The 12,131-nt window shown below is 40.9% G+C and overlaps 1 protein-coding gene across 1 annotated transcript; it reads right to left on the bottom strand.

Annotated features, from left to right (window-relative positions):
* Positions 1–5,113: 5,113 nt before the first annotated feature.
* On the bottom strand, positions 5,114–10,437 carry LOC109893560 (TSEN54 tRNA splicing endonuclease subunit). Its single transcript, XM_020486819.2, has 11 exons — positions 10,212–10,437; positions 9,657–9,815; positions 9,379–9,442; positions 9,120–9,203; positions 8,808–8,906; positions 8,671–8,723; positions 8,450–8,551; positions 7,692–8,317; positions 7,435–7,495; positions 6,469–6,582; positions 5,114–6,290 (listed from the first exon to the last, which is right to left on the bottom strand). Exons 1-11 carry the CDS (start codon positions 10,265–10,267, stop codon positions 6,140–6,142), a joined length of 1,569 nt encoding a protein of 522 aa, XP_020342408.2. The 5' UTR covers positions 10,268–10,437; the 3' UTR covers positions 5,114–6,139.
* Between the last annotated feature and the right edge of the window lie 1,694 nt (positions 10,438–12,131).

Raw genomic sequence — 12,131 nt, 5'->3', positions numbered from 1 at the left:
TGGGGCTTACAAATGATAATCCAATCATAATCTTTTGTACCCCCAGCCTAAAATGTAATTTGTTGACTCATGGCAACATTGCAGTATTAAAGGGTAGGAAAATACGTTTTTTTGCTATTTATTTGTAATATTTGTTCAAAGCAAGTATTGACTTAACTTCAGATTGGCCTACACACAACACCCCATAATGTCAAAGTGGAATTATGTTTTTTGATTTTTTACAAATGAAAAGCTAAAATGTCTTGAGTCATTAAGTATTCAACCCCTTTGTTATGGCAAGCCCAAATAATTTCAGGAATAAAAATGTGCTCAACCAGTCACATAATAAGCATGAACTCACTCTGTGTGCAATACTAGTGTTTAACATGATTTTAGAATGACTACCTCACCTCTAAACCCCACACATATAATTATCTGTCTAGCAGTGAATTTCAAACACAGATTCAACCACAAAGACCAGGGAGGATTTCAAACGCCTCCCAAAGAAGGGCACCTATTGGTAGATTGGTAAAAAAAAAAATCAAAAGCAGAGATTGAATATCCTATGAGCATGGTGAGGTTAATAATTCAAGTTTGGATGGTGTATCAATACACCCAGTCACGACAAAGATACAGGCGTCCTTCCTAACTCAGTTGCCGAAGAGCAAGGAAACCACTCTGGGATTTCACCATGAGGTCAATAGTGACTTTAAAACAGTTACAAAGATTAATGGCTGTGATAGAAGAAAACTGAGGATGGATCAACAACATTGTAGTTACTCCACAATACTAACCTAATTAACAGAGTGAAAAAAAGGAAGCCTGTACAGAATACAAATATTCCTAAACGTGCATCCTGTTTGTAACAAAGCACTAAAATAAAACTACAAACCATGTGGCCAAGCAATTCACTTTTTGTCCTGAAAACAAAGCATTATGTTTGGGGCAAATCCAATACATTACTGAGTACCACTCTCCATATTTTCAAGCATAGCGGTGGCTGCATCATGTTATGGGTAAGCTTGTAATCGTTAAAGACTGGGAAGTTTTTCAGGATAAAAAAATGGAATTTTGCACACGCAAAATCATGGAGGAAATTCTGGTTCAGTCTGCTTTCCACCAGACACTGGGAGATTAATTCACCTTTCAGCAGGACAATAACCTAAAACACAAGGCAAAATCTACACTGGAGTTGCTTACCAAGAAGACACTGAATGTTCCTAAGTGGCTGAGTTACAGTTTTGACTGAAATCCACTTGAAGATCTATGGCAACACCTGAAAATTGTTGTCTAGCAATAGTCAACAACTAATTTGACAGAGCTTGAAAGATTTTTTAAATAATAAATGGGCTAATGTTGCACAATCCAGGTATGGAAACCTCTTAGACTTACCAAGAAAGACTCACAGCTGTAATCGCTGCCAAAGGTGATTCTAAACATGTATTGACTCAGGGGGTTGAATATGTATCTAACCAAGATATATTAGTGTTTTCTTTCTCATAAAGTTTTTACAAATGTTAGAATTGTTCTTCCACTGACAGTATTTTGTGTAGATTGTTGACAAAAAAAATGACAATTAAATCCCTTTTAATCCTACTTTGTAACACAAAAAAATGTAGAAAAAGTCAAGGGGTGCGAATACTTTCTGAAGGCACTGTATAGATTACGTAGTCATAAAAAAAATAATATTGAAATACTTCTCTCCTTATACACACAGCATGTGTCGCCTGTAAGACAACTTGTATGGATGATCCTCCAAGTGTTGCATCAAACAGGTCTCGTTCCAGGCCAACTATATTGCATCAACCAACGGTTGTATGCCATGTTATGAACTGCACAGTTGGGTATCAGATTGATATCATTATTTATATTGATAAATTATATTATCAATATTATTATTATACTTTATATTAATTGTTGATATACTATAATATTGATATCAACATATCATATATTTTTATACTGTTTACTCACTGTATATATATATATATATATATATATATATATAACGTTTCAGGGCAGAGCTCACGCAACAAAATGTTGGCAGATGGTTTAAAGACAAACACTTACCAAATCCATAATACCAAACAGAATCATGTCTACCATAACTAGTGTAGAATTGGTCCAGTGCACCACAGGCCGCAGACCTGTTGTACTTTCATTTATCTGTGACAGACCCAAGTGTTCCTGAAGACGATGATAGGAACAGTCCTCCATAGTGGAGACACCACCTGCTTAGGAGAGTAGACCCTACCTTAGATTACAGAAGACATGGATCACAACTGATACAAATAGTGGCACAGTGGATGGGTTATCCGTACGTGGTAGAATATGGGACTCATACGCAAGTTCCATTTTCAATATTGTGTCAAAAAATGTATTATTTTCTTAGAAGCCAAAGACAAACAAGGAGAAAGAGGAGCTGAGAGAAATCAAAAATGAGAACTCACCCGTTAGAGCCAGTGAACACAGAAGCCACAGAGTGCTCATTGCTGTATGTTTAGGTTCACAGGTGCAGCCGAATGGTGTCCAAGTGGGAGAGGGCTGTGTTTTATATGTGTGTGAGAATATTATGTGAGTGTGGCCCAATCACATGGCTAGTTGACTTTACTCAGGGCCATTGTCAGAGGTACAGAGTGTTCAAGCCAAAACCTTCTGGGTCATTCCACAAATTCATTGCCATTTGAGAAGTGTAACTTAGTCAAATGATTTTGTTGATTTCACCTCATTTTAACAATCTGTCATGAAGAGCACATGTTCAACTTCATAAAAGGTGTTTTCTCATCTAAAGAAGTTAAATAAATTACTAGAGTAAGTGTTTATTAAGGGCTAAATAAAGTAACAAAGTGGATTGTAAACAGGGTTTAATATGTATTTTTAAATCAGCCATAAATACCCTTGTGATGGGAATGGAAGCTTGTTGGGTGAAACAGGGAGTAGCAATTTATTTCAAGCTTCATAAAAATGAAATTGTAAAAAAATTGTTTAGCCTGTCTATGGGTAAAAGGGTTGACGTGTTATGTTCGACCCGCTCAGTTTTCCACCACAAAACACCAGAAAACGGCAAAAAAAAGAGTAGAACCAGCTAACCTGCTTTTACTCTATGATTTGACTATTAGATGTTCATGTGTTTCTTTTGAAAAATATTTAAAAAGGAATAGTTTCACCATATTAAAAATGAGAGTTCAGTTCACATAACCGGGTTGACCTGTTATGGGAAATAAATCAGATGAAATAAATCTTCAGAAATGACTTCATCAAAGCAACAAAATAACTAGGGCTTTACAATGATGGTGGAAACATGGAGATATTTTGGGATTAAGTGGGCTAAAATCTTCCTAGAAGTAGCACAGGGTTGATGGTCAGTTTTGGCACTTTAGCATGCCTTTCTTCATATTAATTGAATTCTCCATGTGGTCTATATTAAGGGCACTTCATTTAATAGAACATGCTGTTAAAATGCAATATTGGTGCACAATTTCTACATAAAATATCAAAAGGCACTTTTCATGGAATGTCCCTTCTATTATGCACTGCACTGAGGATAGGAAACTCTGTCGCCACCGATAAATCCACTATAATTGAGAATTTCAATAAGCATTTTTCATACGGCTGGCCATGCTTTCCACCTGGCTACCCCTACCCTGGTCAACAGCACTGTACCCCTAAAAGCAACTCGCCCAAATCCAGTCAGCTGATGTTCTGAAAGAGCTGCAAAATCTGGACCCCTACAAATCAGCCGGGCTAGACAATCTGGACCCTTTCTTTCTAAAATTATCTGCCAAATTTTTTGCAACCCCTATTACCAGCCTGTTCAACCTCTCTTTCGTGTCGTCTGAGATTCCCAAAGATTGGAAAGCAGCTGCGGTCATCCCCCTCTTCAAAGGGGGGGACACTCTTGACCAAACTGCTACAGACCTATACCTATCCTACCCTGCCTTTCTAAGGTCTTCGAAAGCCAAGTTAACAAACAGATTACCGACCATTTCAAATCCCACCGCACCTTCTCCGCTATGCAATCTAGTTTCAGAGCTGGTCATGGGTGCACCTCAGCCACGCTCAAGGTCCTAAACGATATCTTAACCGCCATCGATAAGAAACAATACTGTGCAGCCGTATTAATTGACCTGGCCAAGGCTTTCAATCACCACATCCTTATCGGCAGAGTCAACAGCCTTGGTTTCTCAAATGATTGCTTCGCCTGGTTCACCAACTACTTCTCTGATAGAGTTCAGTGTGTCAAATCGGAGGGCCTGTTGTCCGGGCCTCTGGCAGTCTCTATGGGGGTGCCATAGGGTTCAATTATTGGGCCGACTCTCTTCTCTGTATACATCAATGATGTTGCTCTTGCTGCTGGTGAGTCTCTGATCCACCTCTACGCAGACGACACCATTATGTATACTTCTGGCCCTTCTTTGGACACTGTGTTAACAACCCTCCAGACGAGCTTCAATGCCATACAACTCTCCTTCCGTGGCCTCCAACTGCTCTTAAATACAAGTAAAACTAAATAAATGAATGCTCTTCAACCGATCGCTGCCTGCACCTGCACGCCCGTCCAGCATCACTACTCTGGACGGTTCTGACTTAGAATATGTGGACAACTACAAATACCTGGGTGTCTGGTTAGACTGTAAACTCTCCTTCCAGAACGAACTACAAAAATCTCTGAAACTGGAAACACTTATCTCCCTCACTAGCTTTAAGCACCAGCTGTCAGAGCAGCTCACTTCCCCTACTGAATTTATTTATTTTGCTCCTTTGCACCCCATTATTTATATTTCTACTTCACACATTCTTCCACTGCAAATCTAACATTCCAGTGTTTTACTTGCTATATTGTATTTACTTTGCCACCATGGCTTTTTTTTTTGCCTTTACCTCCCTTATCTCACCTCATTTGCTCACATCATATATAGACTTATTTTTCTACTGTATTATTGACTGTATGTTTGTTTTACTCCACGTGTAACTCGGTGTTGTTGAATGTGTCCAACTCCTTTGCTTTATCTTGGCCAGGTCGCAATTGTAAATGAGAACTTGTTCTCAACTTCCCTACCTGGTTAAATAAAGGTGAAAAAATTATGGATCAAATCTCCTCCTAACCTATTGACTTAGAGACAATGTGATCCTGAAGGGTGGAAATCCAGTGTATTTTTTGTACTGCACATCACAGAAGGACTGATGGACAGGGTTTGCTGGTAAGCTAGAGCTGAGAGGAGCAGGTTGTGGTCAGTAACCTCATCTCAATGTTTTAACACCACTGAGTTTATGGACTGATATAAGAGAGAAGAGTATGTGCTTTACATCTTCAGATTAGGCCACACAAAGGAAATGGAAAGAAAATGTTATTACACAGGCTTACTAGTCCCATAGATTTCAGACAAAATGTCATTAAAGTAGAATAAAGGTTGTTTTCTTTATGTAATGAGCGTATGGTGTATGGTAGGCACTACTTGGGTTTGGGGGGGATTGGTTTTGTTAGGAAGGACAATGAGAACAATGCACCAATAACTCAACCACAAAGACATAATGTGAAGATAAACTCTACAGATACAGGCCATCATTTACAAGCAATGTGAAACAAAAAAACAAGAGAACAGGAGTCAGGTAACTTAAACATGTGAGGTTACAACAACAAAAGGCCAGTCAGTAAAGCTGATTGGATCTAAAATATGGGCAGATAGACAAAAAAATAAAGGGCTGAGATATACGCATGATCTACACATACCGCATCTATACTAAGTGCATACATAGTGAAGCCACTCGTGATACAGTATATGAATACCAGAAAACTAATGGTGTTGATGAGATAAAGGCAGAAGAAAACCGAGCCAATTCGGTTCAAAATCTTCAGAGGCTTTACAAAACCATGCTTGGTATAAGACATGGTGACATTGTTTGGAGAGGTGACAATGTAGGTTGCCTTCAGATGCAGATGATCATATGCCACTAAAAGAAGTCTGCAACACAGGAGGAAGGCATACTACAGCATCAAACAGTGTGAGGACTGCAGTCCATCAATTCACCAAGAGAATTACGTTTTGTTAATTTCTTTGGCATTAGTTCCAGTTGCAGAGTTTCAGATCCACCGCAGGCAGCCCTGGCATGGTGCAGTAGTTAAACCAGGGCTGTGTGACTGTTTACTGTGGTCAGGCCCTCAGAAGGACGTGTCTGTGGGTATCTGGAAGTCCTTGAAGGAGTAGAAGGAGATGTCCCCGTGGTCCACCACTGCATAGGTGACTGGGACGTCCCCACTCTGGAAAGCCAGCAATTTCAGTGTCCACAAGTCAGGCACTGGACCATCGAAACTGGGAGAAGACAGCAGACAATATTCAGCATGCAGTAGCATTTGATAATAGTGCATTTAGGATTTCGATGGCAGGTGGTCTTGTGACATCTCTTTTGAAAATTGTATTATTTTTTAATGTATTATTTTTACTGATTATAAAGTATGCAAACACCCCCTGCCAGTTTTGGGATGTTTACCTGCACACACACATGCGGGAATAGGGTTTTCCAGGAGCGCTCTTTTTGAATTCAGCGACCGTGTCGGGTTGGTAAATGTTGAAACAGATTCTCCACTCCTCTGAACCTTTCAAACTGAGAAGACAAAGCCCAAAGTCAAACACAAGGCAGGCAGCATAGAAATAGATGTAATATATAAAATGCACCTCTACATCATATTGTATATATCATCCTAGGACATAATGTTAATCATATTTAACAAACCCACAGTATAGGGTTTCACTCGTCTTATTATTTATACATTTTTCCACTCCATATACAAAACGAAAAAAAAATTACAGATGCACACAAACAGTGACTACATCTCATCTGCCCAGACCAGCATGCTCACACCCCCATCCTTAGTGCCTGTATTATTGATTGCCACTTGGCCTGAAATTGTATCAATTTGTTTTTCTCTGTTGCCCATACTATTTAAATATTTACATAATAAATCCTTAGATTTTTCCATTGAGTTAATTATGGCGGGTGGATTGATTTCCAATTTTTTTCAAGATGAGAATTGTCCAACCCATTGGATATCTTACTACACCCCCATATGCAATGGTCTTGAAATATGAAGACAGACAGATTAAAAGTACATTTATATTGTAATACTTCTGACAGTCAACTTTCTAGCTCTGCCCACAACTTTACAGCATTCCCAGAAAGCATGGATTATTGAGTCATTATTAGTTTTACACTTAAGACATGACTGCCAGTGAGCTGTAGAATTAGTGAATTTAGTCTCCTGTATAATAAATCCTATTCATTAGTTTATACTGGATTAAGCGTACATTTTCGTTAACTGTAATTTCACTCATCTTAATAGATGTTATTATGAATGAGCAGGGAGATACAATTACCACTAACCGGGATGGAACACTCAGCTAGCATTTCCTACTAAATTCACTTCAGGGTTCGTGATAAGATACTAAAGAGGAATACCTGGATGCTCCCTCCAGCAGCCGTGTGGATTTGATCACACTGATTTTATCCAGCAGCTCACCTGCATCCAAGAAGGAATAAACGTCAAAACCATTTAGACATTTAACCATTCAAGATGCTGCTTATGAAAAATGTAATTGAACTTCGATAAACCACATGGGATAATGGGTTCATGTAATGATGAATCAGAGAGTAAACAGATAATGGAATTTATAGGAACTTGTCATTGACAGCAATGAAGTCCAGAATAGTTTTACCAGTTGAAGTGACCTGTGCAGGGTCATGTAGGGGTGTGACCGGCCTCTCCCACAGGTGTGTTGGCCTATCTCTGCGGCTCCGTTGAATCCTTCTCCCCTGTAGCTCCTGGTACTCCGCCCAGTTCCTGCAACGTCGTACCTCTCTGTCCTGGTTGATGTCCCTCCGGTACCGGTCCCTGTCCCGCTCCCTCTCACACTCACGCCGGGACATCCTCACCTCCCGCAGGTTGAGCCTCTGCAGCCAGGGGGCCACATCGCAGGCCCCCACTGACCCCACAGCGCCGGGCAGCAGGCAGGGGTCTGGGGAGGTCAGGCTGCTGGGGAGCCAGCTTCTGGAGCCCAGGTCTGGGAAGGGGATGGAGCTGAAGTCCCAGCGAGGGGAGCTCTGGGGGTGACCTGGCAGCTCAGAGTCAGGGCCTGGGGAGCCTTCCTTTGACCACCAGCTCCTGCCCTGGCCACCCTTGGTTGAAGTGGTGGGGTCAACGTGTGATGCTGTTTGGATTTCGTCAATGTCTGGGGCTGAAAGATCTGGAAGAGAGTCAGGATTCTTGTCCTCTTCCTCTCTGTTGCAGTCTTTCTCCTCCTCCATTCTCTTAGAAGTGGGGCCCTCCTGTGTTCCTGTGTGCCTGGAGCGCATTAGAAGAGGCAGAAAGGCAGGGTTTCCCATTGGACAGTAATCGCTTTGAGGCGTGTGGGTTGACTGAGTGATTAAACAATGTCTAAATATAAACTGGGTATGTCTGTGTCTGCTCACTCACCTGGAGGTGGGGCTGTGGCTGCGTTTCCTCTTCGGAAGTCTTCCTGATCTGTCTTGGGACTGGGGCAGGTTCAACTGCCTCTCATACTGCGATGGTACAGAACTACAGGGAACAACACCAATCCTCAGATCATAAATACAGTCGCTTGCATGCAACTAAGGAAAAGGAAAGGAATGGCCTTAGAATCTAGACTAGTTCATGTCCATGAGGGAGACAATTACCTGGGATCAAATCTGTTCACCACATAACCAAGTCGCTTCAAATGGCCAAAAACCTTTAGAGGAAATAAAATCATCCCGTTACGTCAAATCATAAGTTTAGACTTGCTGGAATTGTATTATATTGTCTTTTCTCATACCTGGTAATGCTGTACACTCATTGTCTTCGAGTATAGAAATCTCTCATAGCCCTCTTGGATGGACAGTGGCAGGTCTTGGTAGAACAGTTGCAGGTTTCCCTATTCATTTTGAGGATCACAAGAGGTAACAATTCTAAGATAAAAATGACAAACTGTGTTTGTCTTATTTGGATCCACATGTATCAAACTAATGGAAATGTCTTTATTAGGTGAACAACAATCCGACCAGGGATAATTATAACCTGAATGGTGTGAGCGGTAACAATTCCCTGATTAACATGTTTATTGGCAATGCTGAGCCCATGCACTTACACACTCCATTAGATAGAGAGCCTCTTCTGGATGTAGACATTGCTTACCATGGGCAGAAAAACCCATAGTCTGCCAAAACTTTCCCTACAGCAGAACAGACAATTAATGTAATGTCAGTTTTCATGTGAAATCTTTAGACATTAGCCTATACTAAATGTTAATGAGAGGTGAGCTCTTGGTGAGTTCGAATAGACATCAGCAGGGGCAGAGAGCTTGTCATGACAAAGTCCTTCACTCTCTCTGATGGACCATTACTCACTGCTGGTGACTGCAGCTCCACTATCATGTCACTGGGAATCCATACTGCCTTCACCAGGTTCCCCCTGGGCACAAAAACATACAAGGAGTCAGTCACGCCACCAGCTGTAAAGCACAGTAATACCAATGACTTGACATGTTTGTTTAGCTGCAAATACATATGGACTAGGTATAATCATCTAACCACACCAACAGTCTAAAGTTGATGACACATACAGTATCTAATTCTACTAGTAGCCGTCACTCTAGTCGTCCTTGGTTCCACCATCCATTACTCACAACCTCTCCACTCGCTCCTCAGATACTAGATTCCAGTGCTCGTCCAAACTCTGCTGAAGCCTATCCTTTTGCTGATCCGACCCAGTGGGAATGAAATCCTTCTGCCCGCGCACCGGGATCTTGTGGCTGCGCGTGCGGGCTTCGAACAGCTCAGATGGGCTGTCATTGAACCAGAAGCAAAACAAGTTACAAGGACTGACTCTGTCTACAATTGGTGTCAGCACTGGCTACACGTCTTTCGCACTATATATGGTAAGAAATCACCCCCCCAAAATGCCGGTCTTCCATTTAATTAGCTCGGTTAAAAAAACATTAAAATATTTGACCGCGCTGATAAAGACAGGACAACCACATTCAGATTGCCTAGCTAGCGTTCTCCGTAGCAGTTAGCGTCTATGAATGGGTTAGCTAGCTAGCTGCTAACACGTTTATAACAGCTCGAATTTCACAACAAAACTGTACTAAATTAGCTAACTTATTTGACAAAAACTATTACGTAAGAAACGATTCACCCGGTGCCTATTCAAAGACACGGCGTTTAAACTGCACACTTACTTTAGTAATTCATTGCCGAATTCTACTTTAGCTGATGTTTTGTTTTGGTCAGCCATGTTTGATAGGTAGACGGCTGTCAAATCGTCCTAGGGTTTCCAATAGACAGCCGCAAAGACAAAATTGTCTGTATCGTAAAAAAAAATATTTAAACTAACATTTGTTTTGGTCTTAATATAATGTTAGCGTTAGTCATGGGGTTAGGGTCAAAATCTGATTATAACAAGATAAATTGTAGAAATAGACCGGGGTTAGCCATAATTGTGACTTTGTGGCTGTGTTAACTAGTGACGACCGGGTCCTAGTGCACGCCATTGTACATTTTTGAAAGAAGTTCTCATACAGTTCACAAGAGGGCAGCAAAGCACAACATTTTACATTTTTATTTCACAATACACTCGTATATTACTGATGCTAATGAAGTCTGGGAAATAAGGCTTTTTATCTGCTGTGATGAGGCCACATGGAAAACAGCCTCTGCAATTCTCTAAATAGACAAGTGTTAAACACAATCTTATTGCGCCATAGTACCACTGGTATGTCATTCATATGTGATAACCTTATTTTTTATTAATATTGATAAATGCCTTCTCTGCATTTTTATCATATCATATTTAGATTTTCTCACTTTGTAATATAAATAGTTTACCAATGTTGTGAATGAAAGGGCTCTTGGAAGGGTGCATGTATTATATGTGCAACCTCCTTACGACTTGCCCTTTGACAGGCCTGGCCACGAGTCATCACACCTGACGTGAGAGGTGAGAGAGATGCATTTAGATGCATGGACAATGAGAGAATGCCCCACTGAGCAAACGTCCATACTACCAGGAAGTAATAGACCATGCTCCCCTCCCACCCCTCACCCCACAAGCAGGCCCCCTTCCCTGAAAGTCAACAATAAACCACGTTTCCAGTAAGCCGGATAGCTCCCCAAGTCTAGCCCATCTCCATGGTGACCACTGCCAGAGCTGACAATGCTGTGTCTTTTAGCCTAACTAGACCACCCATGCGGAAAGACTTCTGATATAACAATATGTATCAGATTATTAAAGCTCCGTAATGCTGCTATCACATCTGTAGTCTGGAGTAAAATAAAAATCCTCAACAATGAGCTGCATGTATAGATATTTGTGGACATACGCACAGTATTTCAAACATGTAATAAAACTTTTCAGTCAGCCGTGGCATAGCATGTTTTACACCTTGACGTATTCCTGTGCGAGACATGACGTCAACATTCCCGTCTCTGGTGACACAGTACCTTTGTGTGTGAGTCTCCACATGTTATTCATGGGTCCTTAACTCCTGGGTCTGGGGTTGCGCTGTGGCCTTTCATTTGGCCTGACTCTTTAATCTGCTGTTTAACACACTGAATTGGGCCTTTGCATTCTCAATCGGCCAGAGCAGGGAGGGTATTCCTGCTTTGTGTGGTTTGCTGACTTGCAAAACACTCCCTAAGGACCCCAGTAACTGTAACACTGAGGGGTTGACTGCCAGAGGTCACACTAAAAGGTCATTGCTTGCAGAGTTATAGTGCTCAATGTAGAGAAGTAGAAGTTTAGATTGAAGATTACAATTCTTTAGGATCAGAATCACTTCTATTCACCAAGTCCATTTAAACATACCCGGAATTTGACTTAGTGATGTGGTGCTGCCAGCAAAAGACAAATGTAACGACAAAATACAGACAGGAATTTACACAAAGTCAACATCCAGTATTTACTATGGTATGGTACATTGGGCCTTTTACATTTAATATACTTGAGTTACCAGTCAAATAGAATTGTGGAGATGTAACGAGTAGAATGTAGGAAATAATCCAGCCCCCTGCAATGAAATACTAAACCAAATGTACCAACCCCACTACCGTCCACTAAAACATACGTTCACATTCAAACTAAAGAAAAGTTCAGGATGTCT

This window comes from Oncorhynchus kisutch, linkage group LG6, assembly GCF_002021735.2.
Source record: "Oncorhynchus kisutch isolate 150728-3 linkage group LG6, Okis_V2, whole genome shotgun sequence".
NCBI lineage: Eukaryota > Metazoa > Chordata > Actinopteri > Salmoniformes > Salmonidae > Oncorhynchus > Oncorhynchus kisutch.
This window is presented reverse-complemented; position numbering and strand designations above follow the sequence as displayed.

Bases quoted from the DNA above. Each gene is read 5' to 3' on its own strand.
- LOC109893560 (XM_020486819.2), bottom strand. From the start codon at position 10,267: ATGGCTGACCAAAACAAAACATCAGCTAAAGTAGAATTCGGCAATGAA. The intron at 9,816-10,211 runs GTAAGTGTGCAG...GTTCAATGACAG, and splicing joins TTCGGCAATGAATTACTAAA to CCCATCTGAGCTGTTCGAAG. The intron at 8,724-8,807 runs GTATGAGAAAAG...TTTCCTCTAAAG, and splicing joins TGAGTGTACAGCATTACCAG to GTTTTTGGCCATTTGAAGCG.